Source organism: Amia ocellicauda, chromosome 2 (genome assembly GCF_036373705.1).
Source record: "Amia ocellicauda isolate fAmiCal2 chromosome 2, fAmiCal2.hap1, whole genome shotgun sequence".
Lineage (NCBI taxonomy): Eukaryota > Metazoa > Chordata > Actinopteri > Amiiformes > Amiidae > Amia > Amia ocellicauda.
Window position 1 is genome coordinate 16,376,954 of NC_089851.1, and position 26,604 is coordinate 16,403,557.

Consider the following 26,604-nt stretch of genomic DNA (forward strand, 5'->3'; position numbering starts at 1 on the left):
GTTTGAGGAGTACAACTCCTACATTATACACCAGTTAGGAATATACTGTAGTACAATGTGAGATTTGCTGACAAAGGGGAAACAAGGGCACATGTTTATGTGGGGGGTAGCATTTTTGCAGCTTAATGGAGGGAGATGTATTTAATTATTTCCCCTTTTAAAGGTCCTTTACAATTGTATAGGGAAAGTGAACCCTTGTTCAGGAACCATTGTTTTTTTTTCTTCCCCTCTCTCCATAATTTCATGAAATCATGGTTAGGATTGATTCCCACTCAGTGACCCTTGACTGATACCATTTAGGATTCCTGCAGGAACGGTCCTGTTATGACATGCAGGGGAGCTGAACACAAGTGTTAGTCTTGCCGGGACTGAACATTCCTGTCTGACCAGAAGCCCATAAGTTTTGAAAACATGGTCATGTGCTCAACCTGTTACTGCAATAAAATATTTACTATCCTAAATCGTTGAAAATGTAGTTATGTAGAGAACTGTGGAGCTTTTATTACAGTGTGTGTGTGTGTGTATATATATAATGTTTGTAAAAGTTAGAGATCACATGTGAAGCGCATAATTAGTAAGTCCTTTAGGTGTGTGATTAACTTGAATATTAGTAACACTGCACTGATCTGGATGTGTGTGAGGGCTCACTGCTGTTTCTACTGCAGGAGGGAGCAGGAGAGCAGCATGAAGACCATGACCAGGAGGCCCAGGAGGAGCCCCCGCAGCAGGAGGAGTACTGACCACCACCCCCCCTCACAACCACACCCTGCGTTTTGTGAGAACTTTTTTTTTTTTATGCTTTTTTTTTTTTTTTTTTTTCCTCTTCTCCTGAAGACCGAGCACATAGGCAGCCTCTAAAAGGACGGTAACTTTAGTCCCCACATTAAACATTCACTCGCTATTGTGACTGTCGGTGACATGCGGCGTTCAGTTCTCATCATTTCATCGAGAGGCAGCGGCCAGCCCGGGGCGAAGCGCGCTGCGTGTCTGTGTCCAGGGCTGTCCAGCGCCGCTCCACTGCGGAGAAGATGTGTTCAGAGCTCAGGTATGGGGACGTGTTGAGTTCAGGACCGGTAGTTTGTAAACATTACCAGCTTCTTTGCCATCCATTGCTGTATGCTATTTTTATGATTTTTATTTTATTTTACATATCAGTTTATTAATTATGATGAAACGCAATAAGCCTAGCCCTGAAAGGCTAATATTAGCTATTTTATGTCTCCCTTAATACTGCCACTAAGACATTTGTTGACTGTAAACAGAATTGTCATAGTTTTAGTAAATACATTCCCATCCTGAATCATGTGCATCATGAGAAGTGACATTTGTTTTGCCAGAAGGGTCAGAAATGTGCTGATGAAATCGAATGTCTGAATCAGTTTTAGGAGATCCACTTTTTATTTGTACTCTGTAATCACATGTCCGGGGGAAGAACTGCAGTCATATGTGAGAGACACTTCTGTCAATGTTTTGTCTGTTTATTTAACCACAGGTCCAGAGAAGTCACGTCATTATCGAGTTCACTGACACCATACAGTATTCCAGGAAATCGTCTTCTGTTCATTTTGATTTTCCTAAATATGCATTTGTCATTACGTTAAGTCAATAGCTCACCATCATGCTTTGGTTCTATATTACATGTAAACTGAAAAGGAATGTAAACAAATGTACTGTTTATAGTTATACATAGCAAAAAAGAAAAAAGTATTCGGGGAGTCATTAGATGCAAGAAATGTCTTAAGATGTATCTCACTCATTTTATGTTATCCACAATTTGTTGCATGGTAGAATTGGTAGACTTTTTTTTTTTGTCTTTGATTATGTGAATAACTTGACCTGCTTTTATCTTTTTACATATTTAATAAAAAACTATATGTTAAGTGATCTGTGTTCTGTAAATTTAAGTTGGCATACTAAGTTTCTGAAAGTTCTTTATTTTTCTCTATCTGCAAGAAACAATTTGCATTACTGGAGCAGAAATCACTCATGTTAGTCTCTTTATTAAATACAAAATTGGATCAAACAACTTGACAAGCATTCACAACCATTGGTTTATAATACTAGTTTATAGATGATGTGGTGTTTTAATAATCGAAAACAAATGTAATGTGCAGACATTCTATAAGTCAGTGCAAAACCAGAATACTGCACATCTCTCAAAACATATTGGAAGCCTTTCACGGTGAGGAAACAAATACTATTAAATATGCCATTTTTATTTTAGAACTTATACACTAAAACCAAACTACTAATTTCATACCAGAACAAATTCTATATGGTACTTTTGTTCAGCAAACCAGGGCAAAACTGACAGTTATCCAAATGCTGTAAACATCGTACATTCAACATTTCACAAAGCCATCTATGGTAACAGGCAACAATAGCATTTGCTTTCCGTCTGTTCTCTTGCCAGCTTTCTTACTCTTGAACAGGACTTAACAAGAGCCCTTCCTGTCGTTCTGTGCGCTTCATGTGATATTATGGGATCTGATTCGAGAGCTTCACTCAAAAGTATTGAACACTTGCACATCCTTGTTTACATGTTGGCCAAACACAGATCCTGAAGACAGTCAGACAGTTTTGTTCAGTCCTGACCACAGACCTGTTCCGAATGGACAATCCTCCCAGTCGGGCTGTTAGTCAGCTCTGTAGCCGAGCACTTTGAACTATTGTTAAACTGTTGCATGGCTTTGTGGTTTAGGCAAAAACTACCACTAGGCTAAACCCATGGAACGTATTTGGTAGTAAAGTTTGAACTGGTGCCCAAAGAGTTGGAGAAGGGAATTCAGAATAAATGGACACCAAAATAAATAGTTTGAAATTGTCTTTAGGTGATTGAACAATGGTGCAAAAGTTCCTTCCTCTGTCTGACTGGCTGGATGATAAGTGTTTAAGGCAAATTGAGAAGACAAAAAAAAAAAAATCTACTCCACATGGCTTAAGCATTTATCTGGAGAATTATAATTTACTTACTAATTTCAACCCACTTATTAAGGAAACATCTGTGGGAAGTGGCAGCTCTCGGGGATCTGTGTTTATTTAGTGCCTATACTGATAATCTCAGTCTTCTAAATATAATGTGGGGGGATGTACAACTTCAAAATGCCAAGTTAAACCACGTTTCATACTTAATGCCCAATTTATTTCTTGAATGTGCTTGTTGTGTGAATCATGGTCATGCCTCATTCAGCAGTCATTAACTACAGAATCTCAGGGGGATGCTGCAGAAATCTGCAAACAGCCATTTTGTATCCTGCATTTTTCTCAAACTAAATCCATGAGAACAAGGTCTCGGTTCTAAAAATAGCCCTCCACACATCTCTGAACACCGCCGCGGAGCGTGTGGGCTGCTTATCTGTGCTGTGCTGCTGGCTTTCTCGGGTACTGGCAGTGGAATGCTGTTGGCAGCGGCTAATTAATAAAGAGTTAGAAAACGGTCAGAACTTGTTTACAGGGTTATGTAAATATTCCCCAAATATTAACAGAATACAGTATTTCCCAGAGTTCCTTCCTTGCTAAAACATTACACTGACACTTGCGTACCTACGTTTTAATAGTCTCTAGCTTGCTTACCTGAGAAGTAACAATACACTCCTAAAATACAATTGATAACAGCTTTTGTCATTTCCTCCTTCATCAAGAACCGGAACTTCAGCTCTGTATCCTCTTTTTATGAACCCTTTGGTCTTTAAATACAGTCCCATTGAATGTTCCAGTGTATCGCTCGGTTGCATTGGGTCAAAGAAGGATCCTCCAGGCCTCTGTCAGTGTAATAATGTGCTCACTGCTGATGGGGTTTCCCCAAAGAGAAGACATAAATGTTCAAGTGTTCGCTCAACTGTTTCCCCTGCAACAGAAAGGCACAATGACATTCATTAGGGAATCTGAAGGAATAAACAGTCTGTGAAACCCAAACAACTATTCTGAGCTGCATTCATCTTGTTTGCCCCCTGCTGGGCCCTCTGCTTCCACGTTTTCCAAGTCAGTGCTGGCTAGTGGTGGTTTAACCATTAAGCCTGTAGTTTCCTGAGCACAGCCACAAGATGCTCCTGAAGCAGCCTGCGATCTCATTGCAATACCGCCTCACCCTCTTGCGATGACCCACACTTGCCTGGCCGAGGACGTGGCACTGATCTGGTCTCCACTACAAGTTTTCCTGTCCTTCAGCTAGCTATGTCAGGTCCTTCCTGTTTTAAACATCCTTCACCTTTCCTCTGATTGACCCTTTCCATTTGTTTAATTCTTGTATTCCGATTATTTTGAAACTCCTGCTAAAATCCTCATCTACATCTACAATCATTTCCATCTGTTCTTCTCTCACTGTTGACTTCATCAGCCCTTCAACTCTGTCACACCCTCACTATCAGTCTCCAAGGTTAGTCTTGTGGATTTAAAATGTCTCCATAAAGACCATGTAGTCCCTAAATAAGGCGCTGATGGACCATGACTACCACCTCCTTTCATAACACCAGCTCAATGTTTAGTCAGTGGGGAGCGATATTGTTGAAGAGATGCCGTTTTCTATAAAGGCATGGAAGGATCTAGAATCAAGGGCAGGACTTTCATTGTTAAACAAAGCACCCGAGATTCCTGTTCTGGCTGTGTAATTTAGTCCTTTCAAATGTGTATAATTTTTGGATCATCTTCCCGCAAAATTGCTGCCATTGCTTCCTAAGACTGGAGTTTTCACTAATTAACAATTTTGGGGCAGGATAACTTGCTGGGAGAACATTTCTATGACAGCAACCCCTGCTGCACATATGGAAGTGCTTTGTGGTGTGAGGCGAGCACTGTTAACATGAACGTCTTGTTCCTTGGGGTAAATCCAGGGGTTCACTTGTTGACACGTACCATCTCCTCTTAGTTCAGCTAGAATCATTATAGGTCTAAGTGGAATCCTTGCTCAACAAACTCTGAAGTATTCTACAGGAAACCATTAGTCTTATACATTTGTCTCCAAAACCAAATTAGCAAATGTAATATTGAATACTTTTTCATTCAGGGTTTTATTTTTAAATGTCAAATGAACAGTGAGCAGACTATGGAAAGACGGAATTAGGGTAAGTAATCCCTGATGCTTTACTTTAGATTTTCATTTTTGAATTGCCTAAGATTGTAAAACAAGATCATACCTTGGGAAAGTATAGCAGCACTTTTTAAAAGGTGTTCCAGAGAAGCTATTAAACTTGCTTTACAGTATAAAATACAGTAACTTCTGAAGCAGGGCGGTTCTACTGTGTGAAGCACAACCCACATACTCTACTTACCACACACACCCCATAGTGGACATGGGCTACTGTCACCAGCACAGAGTAGCCCACCAGTACGGCAAACTCCCTCTGCACCCAGAGCCCTGCTGACAGGCCAGCGATGACCGCCGCTAATGGGAGCAAGAGCCAGTGAAAGGCTTCTGACCTCGTGTTTGTCATTTGACAAACAATAAGGCGACACTGAAAAAAAATAAGAGGAAACAATACTTAGGGATCTAAAATGAGTTTTTCTTTAGGGGTCCAGTACAGCAGTTGCAGGGCTGGGAAGATGGAAGATTGAGACCATTATTTTTCAGCCGCCTTAATGAATGTTTATCCTTTTTGAGGTGCTCTTACAATACTAACAAGCATCTCAGTGAGGGCCTGTCTTCCTATCTTAGACATTAAAAATTACTGTAAACGTCATTACTAAACCCTTTCCTTTTTGGAATAGAAAACGTGAATAATTACATTTGGAAAATAAATGTTAAATTCTAGTGGACATATCTTGTTGCATACTGCTACTTCAGCTATTCAATATTTAATAGTAGATTTACTGCATACCTAAGCGACAATAGCATTCATGTGCAGTTATATAATTCAATTACGGAGTCCTGACTCAATTCAAACACACAGCTAAGAGGGCCAAGAAAGCAGTGAACTGTCTAGCCAGTAGTTGAGGTATGCTAGTGGCTGCACTGGAATGTGAACACCGCACTCATTAAAAAAAAAAAACAAAGAGGAAAAGCTCCTTACTGTAACATTAGAGAAGGCAACTCCTGTCATCCAGAGGAACAGCCTGGGGTGTTTAGATAAAACGTCATCGGGTGACACCATTACCCAGGCTGTGAGCAGCGCAAAGAGCAGGCCGGGCGAGAGCAATGGGAGGAGGCCCTCGTACAGGGAGTCTCTCTGTAATGTGCCATTCTTGTGCGCCCTGGAGATGAGCATTACAGTGTGAAGTATCCTGTACTCACTTTAGGATGAATGACAAGTTTATATTTGAGGCAGCAGGCTGATTGTATCTGTCTATGTGTGTTTTTCAAATGCAGAAACAGTGTATTAGGTTTGTATGGTTTCCCGATGGATTAAAGTATATCCCCAGGAGAATTGTTACAAACTGCTACACATTGTCAGCCCTGTTAAACAACAGTATGTAAGTCTGTGGTGTAATTTGAAGGGCGATTATTTTATAGATTAACTGCTTACTTGGCCACTTCTAGGCTAAACATTTGTCCAACATATTTCCTCACTGCATAAGCCATTATATATGTGAACATCTGGAATGCATCCAAATGGAAACTGTCTCAGTGTTTTATAACGAGGGCCCTGCGTTTTATGCGCCCTGTTTTCTAAGGCCGCACTTCATTCATCCCTGTGCAAGGTGGCCACTTAGTCTGCCTAATTAAACCACTCAACCACATAGCTTCTATAAAATGCTTCTTGATTGCCATGTTTTTGACTCAATGTTTAGGTCTCTCCATAAGACAATTTAATCAACTGCCATTTATACTAATCTTCATTATGTTTCTAATTAGTCAAAGTGCAATTTGTTGATTTCGTAATTGTGCATTCAGTTACTATAACTGTGGAGGTTACAGGGACATCTAGGGCAGATCAGTTGAATTACAACTGAAAAACAACTTGGAGAAAATGCAGTCTCCTACTGAAGGTAACAGTATTAAGAATATAACAATATATTCCACATAAAAATGCAGATTTTTTTTTTTCTTGAGGTATTCCACTGATGCTGAATGTCACCGAGTATACCTAAAAATATATATTTTTAAGTAGGCTAATCTGCAACTTGCTACCATGAAACATAGTTAAACAAGCAGGACATTAGCATTCATAAATTGTATAAGTGAGTATAGAGCAGTCAAATAATTTACATCCATACTGAAAAATATTAACATCTTGCACTCTTAAGATTATTTTATTTAAATGTAATTGCACAAGAGACCTACACTATGGCAGTAGAGGAAATTACTGTATCAGCTAAACTTGGGGGAGGAAGAAAAGAAAGCCATCAGTCTTGTTTTAAAGCTTTTCATTTGAAAACTGAATTATTGAAATTGAAAGGCAGCACTTATGGGTTTAAATCCCGGGTGGGGCAGTGCTGTTGTACCCTTGAGCAAGGTACTTCACAGATTGCTCCAGTAAAATGCCCAGCTGTATAAACGGGTACAAATGTAAGTCGCCCTGGATAAGAGTGTCAGCTAAATGACAAATAATGCAATAATGTAATGAAATGATACTCACTGGTAAATATTGTAAAGTGCCTGTGGCAAGGACAGAAATGCGCTGCACCCTGGAAAAGAGAGAGAGCCCCCTCACTATCATGGGACAGCTTCACAGTTAACATCACTGACATTCCTCCTGTCCACAGAGATGTTCCCTAGACACAGGCAAATACGCCAGATCCAAAGGCTGCTACAGGCCTGTAAAACCTCTGTGCCAGAATTAAAATAAATAGCTAGTAACTGAATACATGGACATTTCTTTAGTTACAGGGATATAGCACTTAGCACCAACTCAAAATCCACACACGTCTGTTCTCCCATATACCACCTGTCCCTTCTGGCTCAAAGATTCTTCAGTACTAAAGGTCAGAAAATGTTGCAGCATTGCAGGTGGAACTAATTAAATAACACTAGTTATGTGTTTTAATCTGGAATTGTATTAAAATGAATGTAAACTAACAAGTTTTTGAACTTTTGCTTCTCTGAACCTATTTTTTTTAGACTTAAGACTTACAAACTGCTGCCAACTCCATGAACAGGTCAGTGACAGTTAAGCATTACTTGCATGTAATTATTGCGCCTTCATGCACTGCAGTATTAAATCATATTTAGTCATATTCAGTCTTATAGTTTTGAGCCTGATAAAACTTCAGAAGAACTTATAGAAGGGTTCTCTTCCAACTAATGCCTCAAATCTCTGAATCACTTATTTATATAGACATTTATGACAAAATGACAGACTGCAGGGAGATGTTAACGACATTAAGAAAACAAAGGGAACAAGACCTTTGCTCACACTATGTCTCTCTCGTTTCAGTTGAATGTGATCAAAGAAGGGGAGCGCAACTTTTACACTGTGTGAGATGACAGGACAAACATCCACTACAGGAAGCGACACATTTCAGGCGCGTGTTCATGACATCATCATGTGGCGTTAATAATGTTTTGCTTGGATACAACATAACAGCACAACAGGCCGTCTAACACTTAAGTCTGTTCCACTGAGTTACAGTTTACAGATTCAATTAGAATTAATTAACAAATTACAGTTCCGGTGTCCACGCAACTGAAGATATTTTGTTATTAAAGTGAAGAAGTGTTTTTTCTGAAGGTAAAAGGTAAAATATTTGTCTTTAATCTACACTGGCTTGAAGCAACAGCTCTATAAAAACAAGGCCATGTGGCTGTGGAGCTGAGTTACGTAACCCAGCTCTGAGAAACTGTTAATAGGAGTCAGATGAGCTCACAGCAGCAGCAGCAGCAGCAGCTACGGTCAAGCCAGCTGTTTCTTATTTCACCAGACGTCAGAGAAAACAGCATTTCTATGGTTTAAACTTGAGTTTCCTGTTAAAGAAATGTTTCACTTCAAGTAGAGAACAATTTGACAGGAATTTCAACAGGGATTACAAGCGAGTCCCCATTCTCCACCACACCGCTGCAACGAGGCCATTTTAAAGTAGTAAAGGGTGTAGTGGGGGATCGGGAGCACAGTTTCAGTGTAGCAGCTCCAACAACAACAGTCCTAACGTGTTAAGGAAGGAATACTCCAGTGACAGCTTGGATCAAGTCCGTGCCGAAGGAGCTCCATTCTGAGAGTTTACAGTCACACCTATGGGACATGTGAAGCCTGAGAATATGTCTGGTTTTCATTCATATCTGAATCAGTTAAAAAAGTTGGATTCTAGGCGCAGCAACGACAACTAGAATAACTGAAGATTATTATTGAAGTTTGTGAGTAAAATATCAGCTGAAGTGATAATAGATTCTATAAGAGGTGCTAATCTATTCCCTTTGGACTCAGACATGATTTTAAGTGCACGATGCCACCTGGTGTCCAGTGATAGAAAGTAGTTGTCCAATGATGTCATACAGCTCAGTTATTTCAATGGCCTGAAAGCTCTGGGTTTTCTTGGTAAGTTTTTTTTTTTCCCCTTTGAACAGTTTTAAATATATTTTACTGAATACTGTATTACTGATTTACTGTATTGTTAAGGGAACACTGACAGCACATTTAATGAAAAATAAAACAATGAGAGCAGATGAGAACATGAGAACCAAAAAAAATGGGAGACAGGATAATGAAACAAGCAGCAACAGTGACACAAGGGTGAGACTTACCTATTACCATGGCTATTAATATATCCGTAAAGAAATAACCAAAGGGCAAAGGCCTATACCACGCTTCTACCCCGACTACTGCCGTCAGCAGATACACTGCTGTTAATGTCTACAGGAGGAAGAAAAGCAATTTCAAAAAAGGCTGTATTCTCACAGGGACCTCATTAGTGCACAACCTTTTCTAAATCAAAACACATGCATCATTAATTTTTCCAGCACAGGTATTACAAGTTAGTTAGTGAAAAAATCTAAATATTCAAAAGCTTTTCCATTATTTATATGATCAGGGCAATTACACTATATTAGAGGGAATTAGATGTGCTCCATTTTCTAGTATTACTGTAACTCTGCAATATCGTGAAACGGTCCATTTCGTCACACCCAGGGTTCACATGATGCTACTATGCATTTAGTAGACATAGCATTTCTGGTTTGTCTCCTAAATGAATCAGTTCCAGAAAAAATAATATTCTTTGCCATGGGTGCTGATGATCTCATTGGAACAGCATTTTGAAGAGAGCAGGGTGGGAAACTAAACAGTGGTTCAGCAATGCATGGCCTATTGTCTGAAGTTGTTTAAATACTGTAATGAAGTCCTGTCTCTACAGATTGCGCTGCAGTTTAAATCAAAATCTAGAGCACATCTTTCACTGAGAGGAGCTGCCCAGGTACACACACACACATTCCATCCAGATGTGTTTCGCCTCTCAAATTCACATTTGTTTAACGGGCAAAGAACCACTGAGGTAAACATATCATTTGCAAGGGGTCCTGGGAAACCGCACATGAATGTCATGTAACATTGACAATGGTCAATGTTTAAACAGTAATGCTTGTGTTGACTCTGAATTAGAGTGGGGAGCAAATTTAGAAGAAGGAAGGCAATATACCACTAATGCTGACCTACCACCAAAGCTACAACAATCCATAAATTGTAGTTCTCAGTGACACAATGTAGATGAGGTTAGACAATCAGCATATTAAGCAGATGTTGTTGCACTGTAGATCATTGCATTACTACAAAAAAATATTTGTTTTTAAAATTATCTGTAATCAATTAGCTGTATAAATTATAGATCAAATTTGTTTACAGGTAAGATTAGGGTCATAAACCTTAGAAATACATAGAAATAAAAGATCAACAGCTATTAATAACCTTGGTCATCAGAGAGAGAATGCAATCCAAAGGGGATGGGATATTGTTGTTACCATGGAAACTTATGAATGCTATGAAAGCTGCCTATAGCCAGGCCGCTGTGCGTCATTACCCAGGTACACCCCTCGTCTACCTGCTTTAACTAACACAGCCTAAGGGCTCACACACAGGCTCACAGGCTCTCTCTCAGATAACCATGGTTGCATTCACAACCTATCATTATCTTTCCAGTCAAGAATACTGCCCAATAGGGGTCTGTCTGAGTGTCAATGCACAGCGCCCTATAGGCGGCTTTGTTAGATCATGTGTTCATATATGTCCATAATAACAACAATGATCCTCCAAATTGAAAGATAACTCCATTCTTAAAGCAAATTTAGAGCAAAAATTTGAAAATGCTCAATTTCATGCATTTCTTTTTTTATGTGGCTGTAGCATTACATAACTGTATAAACTCAAAGTTGAATATGAGTGGTAATAAATACGGCAGAATATTAAATAATATTAATATTTAATGTATAGCATAACAAGGAAAACCAGCATGGTCCTAAAATTATGGGTTTTATTAAATCTTTACGTGTTGCTGTAAGTACGACGTATAGCACTCTGTCAGATTGTTTATATCATATACGCACATTTTAATGATTTGGAAGAGTGTTATACATCTTACTTATACACTATACTCATGCATGATACTCTTTAAATGGCATAGCATAAACACCAATAGCAATTTGTGATGTGGAGTTAAGTAGAGGTTATTGTTCTTGCAACAACAGAATAAATATCAGAACAAGACACACATAAATCCTGACACCTACCCCCTAATTTTCTTTATAGATTGAATATTTATATAGAGTTAATACCAGCATGGTTAAATATGAAATAGTCCATTTAATACTTGTATTGGTTTCAAGACTAAACCAAAATGACTAAATTGCATTCAATATAAACTTTCATTCAGACTTTCCAAAATTAGCATTGGAAGTTTTTCTACCACATATATCCCCAGTACACCAGACAAAGGAAAGATCCTGACCGTAACTTTGTAAACCATCCTGTTCACTGTTACCAGTGGAGTAACTGAATCGCAATGAGGTCAACACAAAAAAACTATTTTGCCTTGATTGCCCTTAGAAGCCTATGACCCACAGTTTGTGTGGACAATTTATATAATGAAATTGTTTTCCATTGATTTGAAGCAGTGACGTTAGTAGGTCTATTTAAAGCTAGTATAATAGCTTGTTATATTCCTTCATTATTAATTTATTTCCAAATCAAACCACATCAAAGAAACCAAACAAGAGGTGGCCTTTACTTACCACTTGGCTTATATCGTATCCCCACGGCAGGAAGAGCACACCAGTGTTGTATTTCTCCCAGTGTGAGAGCAAGAAAGTGAGCAGGACCATGCATAGTACAGTGTAGAGGGTGTATGCAGACACTGCTCTCTCAGGACTGATCCCAAACACAGAGAACAGGGACAGAGAGAAGAGTGAGGTGGCCCAGCTGTCCAGACCATGGTCAAAAAGCTCTCCCAGGGGGCTGCTGGACTGGGTCCTCCGAGCATGCTTGCCATCTATAGAGTCTAGAAGGGAAATGCATCACAGTTTATTCATACCAGTAGATCTACAGGGAAAGGCAAAAGCAGTCTGAACACAGCACTTTTATTTATTATGAACCGTTACTTCAGCTTTTCTTGGGATTCTGTCAGGTGCTCTTTCAATTTCACACTGAACATAAGGTAACTTTTGATGGTTTATTATTTCTATGAATATTCTTTTATATTCTTTACAGATTGTATTCTTTACATATTACTTGTGTCCTAATGTTTCATTCCTCCAAGCAGCATGACTCCATTCTTCACAGAGAAAGACCACAAGGCAAAACTCATGCCAGTAAATGCTCTGTAATTATGCACCTCTACGGCCCATGTTTTAACATTAGTTCTCAAACTGACCGGCTCCATGCCGATGTCAGCCTGTGAGTGCTCCAAATTATGTAAATTACAAGGGGTAGTTTGCCCTGCATTTTGAAGCATTTAATCTGGCTTTCACATTTTAGGGAAATTTTGTTATTTTGCTTTCATCTTATTTATAATACCAAATACCAAGCTTATGATTAAGTTTTATCCACACATGGACTATACATTCTTACCTAATGCATAGGCAGAGAATGTAGCAAGGCCAGACACACCCCATACCCAGTTCGGAGCATGATTTGAACCAGGACCTGAAAATACAATACTATTAGCACCTGCTTTTTTCAGTTGATTATACATATATTGTGATTAAAACCTCACACAATTAAGGGAAGGAAATAATACATACTATGACCATATACAATTAAGGCAAGTCGCCCACAAAGTACCAATTACTTAATTAAAAATTAAAAATACCAATTAAAAATATTCCAGTCCAGTACAGTAGAGTTCAGAAGGGCCTTACATGAACCACTGGATCACAATCTTACTTCCAAATGATGGTAAATGAGCTGGTTCATCAATTGTCAAATGAATTGTTAGTAATTAACCTTTTCACCACCCCCAGAAACTATAGATATTCCTACTATATTCCTAAAGAGATTTATACTGTAATACAGGTCCACAATCCCTTATCTGAAACCCTTGGGGCCAGGTGTGCTTTGAATTTTTTTCTGATTTCAGAAAGGTAGTACAGTGTATATACTGTATATTACAGTAACAGCCCAAGCACAGTGTGGGACAACCCTGTCTGCAAACACATTCATATTTTTTGCAGCGAATGTTCAATAAAACTTCAAATATATGCAAAATAAATCAAAATATCTGTACTTATTTATATGGAAAACATTTGGATTTCAGAAAGGTAGTACAATATATGAACATACACTGCCAGTTTTAAATGGCCTTCAAAAATCAATCTGTTTCAGTACACTGTTCTGCTCTTACTTACTAATACATTTTAGTAACATCCACCTCACTGGGCACTTACACAGCACTGACCCATTGATCAGGAATGTGAAGAACACAGTACATATACAGAAGACAATAGGATCTTGATGCTATTCATGCGGCCTTTCTTCCATCATGATCATTTTGCTTTGTTTGCTGTTTGTTCTTAAAAGCATTTATACATTCTTTGTAGCTACAGCCTGGGTTTTGCCTTAATAATGTTATCTTATAATTGCTAAGTAATTCAGTTTCAGCTGTACACATGTAATACTGGTAATAACTATCAAATGAATTGATGGTATGTCAATAGCCAACAGTAATTTGATTCCAAGCCAACCAAAGGCATTGCTTAATAAGCATGTTATGCCACATACTGAGAGTTGCATTTTAATAATTTACATATCTTGGATGTTTAAAAACTTTGTACATGTAATTTTAAGTTTCTATATTTAAGTTGTATGATATGTGCTGTTACTTATAGTTCAGTAGTACATACAATATATATTTTTATGACCGACTTATCTAACTTATATTACTTAAATATCCAACACAATAGATTGCAAATAGGCTATCTGAGAAAGAGAACAGTAACCAAAAGGGATGGGATATCACTCATTACCATTACGCTTGAACTAATACAGCACACAGCAACTTGCCAGAGACAAAAAAGGTTCTCATGTGATCTCAAAGTCTTTGGGTAGTATTCTCTCTCAGATAACCAGGTTTCCATTTGTATTCTATTGTTATCGTTCAAGTAGAGAATACTGCCCAAAGGGGATGGGACTATAGTATACCCAAGCCATCACAAGGGAGGCCAGCAGCGCAGCTTAAACTTAAGACACCAGCTCTGAAGCAACAGCCTGCATGAAGATGAGGCCTTGACTTGAGTACAATAAACAAATGACAATGGGCAGGGAACCAACAGGCCCCTGCACATCACCAGTCAACCACACCAGGAGCAGGGCTACTGGAAAATAAAGAATGGACTGTAAAGGGGGGCAGTGATCAACACAACCAGGAATATAAAAAAACAGGAGCTGTGGTCAAAGGCCACACTCTCCCGGGAAATAGACAGATGAAGTTCAGGCCTGGGGGGGCAGCAGTTCATAAATTTGATATCCAAGGCCAATAGCCTACCAGGATGCACAGGCCGAGGCTGGCACACAGGTACAAAACAGAGGCGTGGGAAAGAGATCTAAATCTACCCATATGCGCTGCCCCACCAGCAGGTGGAGATGCCATTCTGAGGCCAGGGGGCCTCCTCTGGAGTCGGGGCTGTGTAGGGCTGGCAAGAAGTACTGAAGGCCTGGGAACACAGCACAGAATTGCAGAACATTGATGTGGAGAGCTTTGTGGTGATTCATCCACACCCTGTAGACTCTGCAGTCATTGCAGATGTTTTGTTAGTCACCCTGGATAAGGGTGTCTGCTAAGAAATAAATAATATTATTATTAATAATAATAATAATGGCACCCCAACCCTTGTCATCATTACCACTCAGTGACAAACAGGCCCTAGGGACAACCCGAGAGTCAGGTTTGAGGAGCTCCACCACCATCAGAGCCCCATCCAACACAGCACTGCATCACAATATTTATATAACAGAATGAAAAACTGAAAATAAAAAGCATTGTAATCCATGTACTGAATTACTATTAAGAATACCAAGACAAAGAAAATGCTTTTTGAGCTCAAGTCAGACGGAAGTCTCTGGTGAATGGCAAAACGATGCCATGTCGCTGTCTGCTGTACTAGTTAAAGCACGTTTAACCTGCCGTGGCCTATAGCTAGCTATGTTAGACGATGCTTTAATGAGATCCTCATGGTAACAAGTGATGTCCCATCCCATCCCCCTTTAGGGGGTATTCTCGACTCAAAATATAACAACTAGTGAAGTGTATTAATTTTAATAATAGTTCCCAATCAATAAGTGGAAATAGGCTACAGGCGATTCAATTTGACAAGAGGCAATTTCTTTTTTTTTGTTTTTTTTATTCTGAGGATGGTCATAGAATGCCAATATTGATACCACGGGCACACAATCCATAGTGTCAGCTGGTGTATGATTGCAATGCAAACATTACAATTGAAAAACTGAGTGCTACCAATAAATAAAAGCTCCAAACACTGTTCATTTCTGGTCAGCTTTGAATTAAAACTTTCAGGTTTGTGAGAAAAGAATGTGATTAAATAGGGCAATATCCTACTGTTATTGAATTCCACAAGTACCAATTAATGGATGTGCCTGCTTCAGGTTTAAAACTTCCAACATGACCACGCTTGCCGCAAGTGGCTGGAGTGTGTTTACAGTATCCGCAGTTCCAGAGCATCAAACACATCCGAGCTTCTCCCCTTGCATGACATTGTTTAAACATCTTTGGGACAAAGTTGGACATCAACTGTGTCACCTGCTGTCTCCATCTCTTTGTGAATTTTAGGCTCTTTCTTTCAGGTTTAGAGCTTGCCATCCCAGGAATGCATTCATTTTTGAAGAGCCAGTCTTGTTTGTTTTTTTAATTTGTTGTTAAAAGGCAAGGTAGCAATTTTCTGAAAACTATTCCTTGTATGTTTGAAATCCACACAACAGCCATTAAGAGTCAAAATGTAAGGTGTAACAAAGCTGTTCAAATGTTCAAAGGAAACTAAAAGCATGTATTATACATTAGCAGAACTGCAATATTAATATTGTAGCTTATGATAAAATTATTATTTTGAGATACCAGTGGAGTAACTTCAGATAGGCAAAAGGCATTTAATCATTAATCTAATGTTTAAATGTTTGCTTACCACCTCGAAAAAAAGATAAATCAGAAACATGGGAAAAAAACACTTCAGCCTTGACCCTTGCTGACTCGAATAACAAACAACATTTGAAAGCAACTTTTGCTGTTTTCACTAGATACCACTATCACTTGTACCTACTTTTTTGTTCCTAAAACTCTATTGTGATTTCTTAGAAAACAATTTGTGCAACTTACTTCACCTGTGCAAAAGAAAGGTAGACATAGTGTTCCACACAAAGCGACGTATGTACGGTCATGTTACAAATGAATGGTTTTATTTTATGGGATCTGTATTTGAATGAAATGAATCAACATTACACAGACATGTTTTCAAAAACATATTTAACTACATTTCCTTGTACTCATATCTCCCAATTCTACTTCCAAACATGATACTGCAACACACAATCCTGTAGGCTGGCTGTTTAATTTCAGAAATCACAAATAACAAATTAAACAGTACATTACCTGAAGCTGTGTAGTCCCAGTCAAAATAAGACAACATGAAGTAATTTAATAAAATCAGTACAAATCCAGTAAACGTTAATAAGTTAGGAGCAATCCACAGAGGAATAACCTGCAGTACAGAAAAATGTTAATTACACCAGTATTTTCCAAAACAGATTTGCAGTTAAATATCAGTATCATCCCTTTAACAAATGCAGAATGACATAGAGGTGTCCAGACTTTTCTAGTGATTTTGAATCTAATCATTTTGCTTCCATGAAGAACATTTTCTTCACCAGCATTTTCATTTAAACCTGCACTGCAAACAATAAACACATTATTTAAAAACAAATTTGAATATCCTATTTAAAAATGCTTTAATATAATGTATTCTGATCACAGAACATATAGCCTATTTGCCTACTAACTAAGCTAGGGAAATTAATTACATTTAAAATGTAGGGTTCTTTGTATCCATTTTTTTCCTTTTAATTTTCTATTTTATTTTAGTTGTAAGGATAAACAGCATTAAGCAATGACAATCAGTTGAAATGTGACTCTTGTAGCAGCTGGTATGCATGTAGCTAGCATGACCTTTCAACTTCAATGGCAGTCAAGTACAAACTAGTGGTTGAAGATTATATGAGTCCAACCTCAAAATAAAGTTGACTCACCTTGACTATCCTGTTCCACAAGTGCTGCATGACATACACTGACAGTGGATTTGTATCCATGGCACTGTACTGAAACAAATAAAAGAACTGCCATTAGTCCAGAGCTACACCAAGGCATTATTTGAAGTTTCACCATAGACTTGCATGTGGAATACTCTGTAGTCTATATAACCTACCCTTTTGCACTGTGAAGGGTCAGATATATTTAATCACACCATTACTGTACAAGACTTTCCAGACATATATAAATATACACACACATATATATTACACACACACATTTATGAAAGCAGACCTCTATTGCAGACTTGTCCATTTCAAACTCAAATTTACAATTTTTAAAGCTCTTTCTGTCTGATTTCAAATTAGATTAATCTGATTTACTGGGGGAGAATACTGGGTATCAAAAAGAAAATAAAGTAAAAAAGGGACACAGCTGACACACAGCAGTCATCAAATGATCACCTCCAGCAAATACAGAGGGAAATAGAGCAAATAAACCAAAATACCAAATTAGATGTTATGACAGACACTATCTCCAGGATTCACTGTGATGTAAATGTGACAAACATGAAAACAACATCTTCTGAAGTAAAGTTTGGGGTAGTTTGTTTATTTTGGGTCACATGCAATCTGCCCTGAACAACTAACAACTTGTGACACATATCCAGTGTGATTTGTATGTAGTTCTCACAGACTGAGCATGCTTCTACTGAAGCCATGTTAGCCCTGAATGGGAAAAAGCAACATGTTAGTATTAACATCCAAGCTATGATTATATTCATACATGATACCAGAAACTAAGTTTTTGTTTTTTTTCCTCACATCATGTATTTCAAAAGACAAGAACTACTCCCTGATGAATCCAAACTCGGGATTGTGACCTAGTAAAAAAGAATGAAAGATACACATACCTCAAATAATGTATATGTTTAATCAAAATACACCAAACAAATTATGATTTAATCCACTTACCTAATACTAATGTCATGAGTATGCACAGTGGTAGCCAAAACAGTGTAATGAAATGCCCCCATTAACTCAATTTCTAACTCACATAAAAGACAATGGAACTGGAAGTGAGTGCAAATAATCTCAGACAGGTCAGGATGGAGCAGCTTTTGCCCTGACTGCACATGCCAATAATAAGCAGTAGTTCATATTTTAATTTCCCCCCAAAAAGGCGACACAGAAACACCCTGAAGAATTCATAACACTTCTGCATCGCCAATGTCTGAGAGCAATCAATGAACAGCCCACTATGCCTTCATTTCCACGTCTGACCACTGATCTCCACCCATTTCAGCTGCTGGCACATCTTTCACTGACGCACAACAGCGTCTCAATGTACAGAGAGACCCGCAAACACCGTGTTTATCACACTCCCGCAAACGGCGGCCACTGCTGCGTCACAACATGACACAGCACAGCGGGAAATCAGTCCAGAATGAAATAACCCCCCAGAACTGCTGGATGCCACCTTTGGGGGAGGTGGAGAAAAAAAAAAGTGGGCAATGATTGTGCTACGTGTTCCCCCCGGCTCCTCCAGCGCCATACTTACCGCGCCCATCATAAACTACAGTTATGATCCCAGAAACCGCAGAAATGAGGCTGAGCCAGCATCCCCGCCGCCGGGTACCCAGGCAGCGACATCCCCCTGCATCCATGCTAGCTGCTTAAAGGCGCATATTGCGGATCCACTGCGTTTTGTACTGTATTTGGTTAATATATATATTTGATATGCTTTAGCTTGAAGTAGCGTTTTAAAAAAGGGTTTTGCGCACACGCACCCCCCATTTTAAGGCTCCTCATGCCAGCGGACCTGCGCACCGGCTGCACACACACACACTGCTCGTCTTTTTTACCTTGTATCTGTCAAACCCGGCCAGCTGCTGCGGCGTCACATACTGGTAGTTGAACATCTTCCCCCGGCTCTGATTGCCAGTTTCGCCCGGTGATGTGTTAGGGGTTTGTTAGGCTGGGCGGCGAGGGGCAGCAGGAGCCTGAATCCTCACGGCAACTACCAACTTAACGCACACAGGCTGCGTCACTTCCTGAGCAGACAGCAGGTGAACACCGCCCGCCCGCCCGGCCGCCCGGCTGTCCTGCCTTCCCCTCCGCTGGCAGCGTCTCCTGTGCGGCCGCGGATGAGGAGAGGAGCGGGGCCGGGGCCGGGGCGCACCGGGGGCTTGTGCGTCATGACATGGGCACGTCGGCGGCGCGGTGCACAGCATCTGAGCAGACGTGCTTCATGCATATTCAGTTCTTCTCAATAAAGGTCTTGTTCGCTTTAAGACCATACACAGTTGAAGTCAACTCAAAATGAATTGGAGGTAATCCTGTGTTCATTTTGCTAAGTATTAACAATTAACTACTCCCGATTAGAGCTCCAAGGTTACAACCAGACCCAGTATCGTTTATTACTATTTTATTATTGCATTTCATAGCAGACTCTCTTATTCAGGGCGACTGATACAATATAACATGACGATTATTCTACTTCCATATGCAGGGAAATTCATGGCTTATTTATTTGTTAATTTATTTCTTTAAGTTTAAAATGCGACTTTAAAAAGAAAAAAATGATATAATGTAAAGTTCTCTAACAATTGTGTAGAATTTCAAGTATCTGAATATACTGGTTGAGTGACAGTATTGCATGATTCATTGGATATGTATTTATAATGGTAGTACTGATTTGTGTAGACCTATAGTATTATGAAGGTTTTTTTTTTTTATATATATACTAAAGAAAATACATTTTATTCTGCAAAAAAGCAATCTGCCGCCAACATTTTGTTCCGTATTTGTTTTTGTTTTTAAACACAACATACAGATATCATATTTAAATCAGAAATTGCCCTTTTATTTAGTGACAAGCACTTACACTACCTTAAGGACTGAAGGCTGGACACTAAGACCAAGCCAAGATGATACCAGCACAAGCAAAGTGGATTTACAAAGGTACACACAGAATGACAAGTCCACATAGCCTACTTCAAATAGGTGAGGCCGACCCCACAATCCTTCCCGCTCTGCTAACTGTGGACTACGCAGACAGCACTACAGTAAAACCTGCATGCCAAAAGGCCGGTCTCTTGATGCAAGAGCTTTATACACTCTACTGATTTCACAGAGGGATTATCTCACCCTAATGAGCTCATTTACACAATGAGCCCATTACATATGTATTTCAGAAGCAGTGGGACAGCAGTAGGGGTTGTAGCCATCTGCAGTCCATGGTCAGTGTATGTAGGCAACAATGCATTAGTGTATCAGTTCCTGGTGTATATCAGTCAGTCATTCGTTAAAGTATTGTAGAGGGCAATGTCTTATTGTATGGGACAGGGAACATTTGTAGGGGATGGGGGTAATTGTCTTTCATGGCACTTTTTTCCCCCCCATTACATTTTCTGGTCATGCATGACTATTTATTTGCTCCTGTATGATATTTTGTAGCCCCGTATGACACTTTTTAATCTTGGCATTTTTATTCTGTCGTATGGCATTTATTAGTCATGTAGGATATTATTTGCTCATGTATGATATGTATTGGTCACTTATAACAGTTTTCAATCCTGCATGAAAATGTTTGGTCAGGTATGATTTCTCTCTCATAATGTCTGGACCCCTGGCAAAGCACGGCTGTAATGCAGTTGCCAGCTTCTAATAGTCTCTCCTGTCTGCTGCAGGCTCATCCAATAAGGCCTGGCTGGTGTTGCCTTCCAGCGCCACAGGGCAACTGCACCGCTTTTTCCTCAGCGGTCCAGTGGTTAGTCCGAGCTACAAATCCAACTTTGTTTTGAATGTCTCACAATTTGCTCCCCTGTCATAGCAACCCAAGTGAATGGAGGTGGTGGGTTTTGCTAGTTGCCAGCGCACAGGGATATGGGTTTCCAGTATTTTTATCTGCCCTGTTCACTCCCAAAGGTGTGCATAGGCCCTTCAGGAGCAAAGTCAGCCAGCCTGGAGGTGCGGTGATGCTGTGCCCAACCCACTCGCTGGGGAACGTTGTCTCTGTCATTGGGTCTCTTCTTTCGCTTTAGAAGTTCAGCTGCTGCAGAAGGGGCTTCGGCAACCTCTGACACCTGTGTACCAGTCCTAAACTGTAGACCTCCAAGGCCTGTAGCGTATTTACAATGATGATGATGATGATTGTAGTAGTAGATAGTAGTGGTAGAATAGTAGTAGTAGTAGTAGTAGTAAATAATGCAGAGAGATAAGAATTACAGGGAATGGAGAAATGTACTGTCGGCTAAATTCGTGCTCGGTTTTGCCTTTCTAGCGCAAAAGCTGTGTCAGAAAAGAATCATCATCACCATCATCATCATGCAAGATAAGAAGACTGTATAATTATAGTTATTTCTGCAAAGATACACTCAATATGACAAATAGGCTAAATGTATACCATAAGTATATCTTTTTTGTAATATCCCGGTTTCTTGAGTTTTTCAATCAATTAGGTAAACTTGAATCTTTTGTTATAGAGGTGTGAAGCCCTCAACTGTAGCTTACTTAGTCAATGCCTAAATCCGACACTGCTTTTGGTCACCTGGAATAGTCTTTAGTCTATCCTTACTCTGGAAAGTATTGATTGGTAAATTAGTATAGTTTAATTAACAATATTTATGAAACGTAATCACCGAATAACATTCAAACAAATACATAGTGGATATACTTTTTCGTGTAGGCAACAAGTGCACCAGGCAAGCTGTCCGACAAGCACTACATTTCCTATAATGCCTTTCGAAATGCGTGACGTCAGTTTGTCCCTGCGATGGCTTGTCCAATAGCCGCGCTGCTCTGGAGCGGCGCGCCAGAAAACGAGCTCACGCTTAGGAAGGACAAGAGTTAAAAGTTTGCAAAACGAGAGGCTTTTTTTGGTAAATGGAGATATGCACATATTTGAATTTTAGTTGAAGTAGTAAGCAATGAGGCATCTGTAAATGGAAGTAACATGTCTCTGTTTACAAAGGTAAGTGATGGAACTTGGATTTCATAATTATATAAACAAAGCATTTTGTACACAGGCTGCCCTTGTGACACGTTACACAGTAGCCAGTGGAAATATATGTATTTGTTTTCATTTTTTAACTTAAATCGCCTGTTACTCAATAATTGTGCTTGTTTTAATTTCTCTAGCACCCGCTTTACTATGGCAAGTTTATAGTCGAGAGAGCTGCCAAATGTAACGTGGCAATAACTGTGCTCGCCGGCTCGGCTTTCTCCCTGCACTGTTACTTGCACTCAGTAGTTATAGATACTTAAACATGCAATTGGAAACAATACTTTCCTTACATCTAAAAGCACAAATTATGAATTACAGTATGTGCTTGTGTGAGCCTGTGTATATATAAATACACACACATCTTAGACTATTGCAAGACAACCCGGAGATGAGGTCAATGCCTGCATCCAAACAATTGGTCATGCCTTAAGGAGGTACGTACATTTTGCATTTTATGAATGATTTATAAAACGAAAGGGCAAAAAGTACTGTCTTGCAGGTTATGGCGTGGATGTCAATTGAATGAATTGAATGAAATGTTTTCGTTTTAATTCTACAGCGTAAAAGGAAATCCAAGGATGTGAGATGTATCTTCTTCCCTGATGATGCCAGCGATGGGTTTAAAAAAGTGGCGAGTGAGGCCAAAAAGATGCCCAGTTCTGTCACCAAGTCCTGGCAGCGATGGGGAGAAGGGTTCCAGGACTGCTTGGACCTGGAGGTACAGTCCCTTGACCCGCATCCTCTCCAAAAGCAATAATATATACTGATTTTCCTTTTTATTTTTCTTACACAGCCCCTTGTTAAAATCCCACTATACCTTTGTGCTCCAAATATAAACTTGATTAAATGATTGGATTATACATTAACTATCCTGTTTGTTGTTACAGTAGGTCAGCATTCACACTTGGGTGGCAATGATGTTTGCATTTGTGTTTTAATAATACAAGAGTGTAAACATTGTAGTCATTTCAAAATAAGCATTTGACTTTTTTTCAGAAATCAGGCTCTTCGGGGAAAACTGTAAGGCAGTTGGTGCCATCTTTATTATCAGTTGCAGGTATGTGAATGAAGTGAACACAAATGTGGATTGCAAAGTGGTACAGCAAGCTGCATGCTAGCATTTGAACAAGTTGAATGCTTAAAGAGCTGTAGATTTAAGTTTCCCATGTTTAGCTGATATTGTGAAATGATACTTGATTCCTAGATACATTTTAGTCTACAAAATTTATACTTCATGGAGGTTCTGTTAATAACATTTGAAGAGGTCTTTCCAAGTTAAAAGTATGTATACTTTTACATACTCAAGGTGTATTCATATGTAAATGTTTTGACTATAGTTTCTGCAAGTATATATGCAAGTGGCCAAATATTCCTTTGAGTTATTTTATATCCTGTCCCTGTTGTAAAATGCACCACCATCAGAATTATTTTATGATATGAAAGTACTAACCATAATAAATAATTAAATGATCAAAAGCTAGCATGTTTTTTTAGTTTTTTTGTTTTGTTTCCTACTTTAGCAGTGATGATCTTTGAGTTAGTGTAACATGAAGTATGCTTTTTTCCAGTTAAATCAAGTGAGAAAAACGAGTCTGAGGATCTTGCCTGCATCGTGTGGAGCTCCAGTGACAGTGATTCTTCTGAAGGGGAGAATCTGCACCTAAAACCACCTAAGACCTTAACCAAGGGGAGATATGGGCCCAGGAGACCAGCTGTCATCAACTCCTACAATAGATACCTGCATATGGTCAACACCACAGTGAACTCTGAAGAAGGTTAGCTGGTTCACTTGCTGTCCTCTTAAAATGGTCTGGTGATGTTGTTGATGTAACGTGTTAAACATACATTTGTTTCTTTAGGTTTTATTTTATTCAATGGTCAAAATGCATCCATTTCACTGTGTGCTGAATAGTATGGACCATCTGAGAACCTATTTTCTCCTCCTATTTATAGATAATCTTCATGATATTGATTGGGATACTACCAGTGAGCAAGATGAGGACAGTAGAGTAGACTTGGAAAATGTGGCAGTAATATCAGATTCAGACTGTGATTCCATTTCTGGGGAGCAACCTGTCTCTGTGGTCCTAAAAGGCCAAACTCAGCTAAATTGGGTAAGTACTGAGCTTAGTCTAATCTGAACAGGGTACGGTTTGTGTTACAGAAATCTCTTAAGTGTCTTATCCCTAGTTATGTGTAATAAGTTTCACTAATATACTTGAATAGGAAAGAGACAGTGTTGAGGTATATGTTTGGAACATTCAGTCCTATATTTACTGCAAGGCATTTCAGTATTTAGCCATTGTGACTAACATTACTCAGTTTTTTTTAAACTAGTGTTTAAAATAAAAATCAATTAATGCTTAATAATGTAAACTGTCCAGATCTGGACTGCTGTCCTTCAGTTTTTAGACTTCTTATATGGTTTTAAATATGAATAGACCATTGAAATACACAGCACTCGTCTGTTTTTCCATACTAAATCAATCTGAAAGTGCTTGTATTGCAGGTATATTACAGTATACCCCTTGGTAATTTTAGGTTTGTTTTATATAAAACATATTTAATATTGAACCACTAGGTGGGGCCAATCTGCTATTATAAGGAAATGGTTAAATTCTGTCACACAGGACAGCACAGTTAGGGAAATTAAATTATTTTCAGATGTGTTCTAGAAAATCTGCATTCCTTGAGACATCCTAGAATATTACCTGTAGATACCCTCTGCTAAATATTCAGTCTGCATTTTAGTCTGACTGGAGTAAGTGAGCTGAGAAGTATTTGAATGATTGTTTCTGCTCTACACGGAAATGGGCTTAGCTCAGTGTGGCCAAGCGGTTGAGTAAGACAATAGGACTGAAGGCAGGCAGTATAAAGGGGTGTTGTCCGGATCTTCAGCACTGCAACTGTGTAGTAATGACAGGATCATGGCTCGACCCCAGAGAGACATGGACCCTTCACATATATTTTATTTATTCTGTTTTTGGGGGTATTTTTGTCTATTTTACCCCTTCACCTTATTTAAAATCTCAAACTGCCAAATAGTGCTTACTGTGCCTTTAGGTGACCATAAGTCTTGAATATGAAGACAGGTCCTTAAAATGAATATTTGTGTGAATTAACAATGTCTCAAAGTATAAATGTTTCATATGCCTCTTGCATACAATGCAGACATACAGATGATGAAAATCCATGTAGCTTTGTGGCATTTCACATGATCAGTTCTGTACATATCCAATAGAGGGAGTAAGCGATCCACTAACAACTAGCTTAGGAAAACCTTTTTGTAACACTTTCACACATTCCATAATATCTTGTGTGGTTATATTAACTGCCCACACACACACAATGCTGATGTACTATGACCTATTTTTATGTTTTTTAATTTTAAAAATAGAAATATTCCATTCTTGGAATTTCATGTGCAGTGCTTACTTATGGGGAAGCTGTTTTCCCAGAAACATTCTCAAATCTTGTCAGGCTTTAGGCAACCACAAACAGCCTTATATATATATATATATATATATATATATACACACACACACACACACACACAGTACTGTGCAAAAGTATTAGGCAGGTGTGAAAAAATGCTTTCAAAAATAAATATAATCTATTAAAATGTGTATCAATTAACTAAATTCAAAGTGAGTGAACATATACCCTTTGCCTTCGAAACCGCATCAGTTCTTCTAGGTTCACTTGCACACAGTTTTTGAAGGAACTCGGCAGGTAGTTTGGCCCAAACATCTTGGAGAACTAACCACAGCTCTTCTGTGGATTTAGGCAGCCTCAGTTGCTTCTCTCTCTTCATGTAATCCCAGTCAGACTTGATGATGTTGAGATCAGGGCTCTGTGGGGCCAAACCATCACTTCCAGGACTCCTTGTTCTTCTTTACGCTGAGGATAGTTCTTAATGACTGTCTCTGTATGTTTGGGGTCGTTGTCATGCTGCAGAATAAATTTGGGGCCAATCAGATGCCTCCCTGATGGTAC

At 39.0% G+C, this 26,604-nt stretch overlaps 3 protein-coding genes across 10 annotated transcripts in view; 2 read left to right on the plus strand and 1 right to left on the minus strand.

Annotated features, from left to right (window-relative positions):
- Nucleotides 1-1,884, plus strand: part of mapre2 (microtubule-associated protein, RP/EB family, member 2) — a 40,559-nt gene extending 38,675 nt beyond the window's left edge. For all 5 annotated transcript variants that reach the window (XM_066719638.1, XM_066719636.1, XM_066719639.1 and 2 more), the window contains one exon: nt 666-1,884. In XM_066719638.1, coding sequence (XP_066575735.1) covers nt 666-740 — 75 coding nt within the window. In that variant the 3' untranslated portion in view covers nt 741-1,884. The remainder of the gene's footprint in view (nt 1-665) is intronic.
- A 96-nt stretch (nt 1,885-1,980) lies between these two features.
- Nucleotides 1,981-19,783, minus strand: LOC136765969 (ethanolaminephosphotransferase 1). 2 transcript variants are annotated; one of them, XM_066719633.1, is made up of 10 exons: nt 19,466-19,783; nt 17,601-17,664; nt 16,948-17,056; nt 12,921-12,995; nt 12,086-12,351; nt 9,611-9,719; nt 7,512-7,560; nt 6,006-6,186; nt 5,268-5,450; nt 1,981-3,847 (listed from the first exon to the last, which is right to left on the minus strand). In XM_066719633.1, the coding sequence occupies exons 2-10, from the start codon at nt 17,658-17,660 to the stop codon at nt 3,782-3,784; spliced, it is 1,098 nt and encodes a 365-aa protein (XP_066575730.1). In that variant the 5' UTR covers nt 17,661-17,664; nt 19,466-19,783; the 3' UTR covers nt 1,981-3,781. The 2 variants fall into 2 exon arrangements, with proteins under 2 accessions (XP_066575730.1, XP_066575729.1); XM_066719632.1 differs by having other exon boundaries at nt 17,601-17,669.
- Nucleotides 19,784-22,391: 2,608 nt separating this feature from the next.
- The window catches only part of spidr (scaffold protein involved in DNA repair), a 79,338-nt gene continuing 75,125 nt past the window's right edge, over nt 22,392-26,604 (plus strand). For 2 of the 3 annotated variants that reach the window (XM_066719640.1, XM_066719641.1), the window contains exons 1-5: nt 22,392-22,575; nt 23,168-23,326; nt 23,605-23,665; nt 24,177-24,383; nt 24,562-24,722. In XM_066719640.1, the coding sequence (XP_066575737.1) occupies nt 22,558-22,575; nt 23,168-23,326; nt 23,605-23,665; nt 24,177-24,383; nt 24,562-24,722 (606 nt within the window). In that variant the 5' untranslated portion in view covers nt 22,392-22,557. Of the gene's footprint in view, nt 22,576-22,926; nt 23,043-23,167; nt 23,327-23,604; nt 23,666-24,176; nt 24,384-24,561; nt 24,723-26,604 lie in introns of all 3 variants that reach the window. The other variant, XM_066719642.1, reaches the window with a different exon arrangement.

What these genes read in the sequence shown, in the direction of transcription:
- LOC136765969 (XM_066719632.1), bottom strand. Translation starts at nt 19,522, where the DNA reads ATGTTCAACTACCAGTATGTGACGCCGCAGCAGCTGGCCGGGTTTGAC. An exon ending in ATTCTCTGCCTATGCATTAG is followed by an intron (nt 12,352 to 12,920) that starts GTAAGAATGTAT and finishes TTTCCCTTCTAG; the next exon opens with ACTCTATAGATGGCAAGCAT. An exon ending in GCACTTTACAATATTTACCA is followed by an intron (nt 6,187 to 7,511) that starts GTGAGTATCATT and finishes GCTCATCTCCAG; the next exon opens with GGCGCACAAGAATGGCACAT.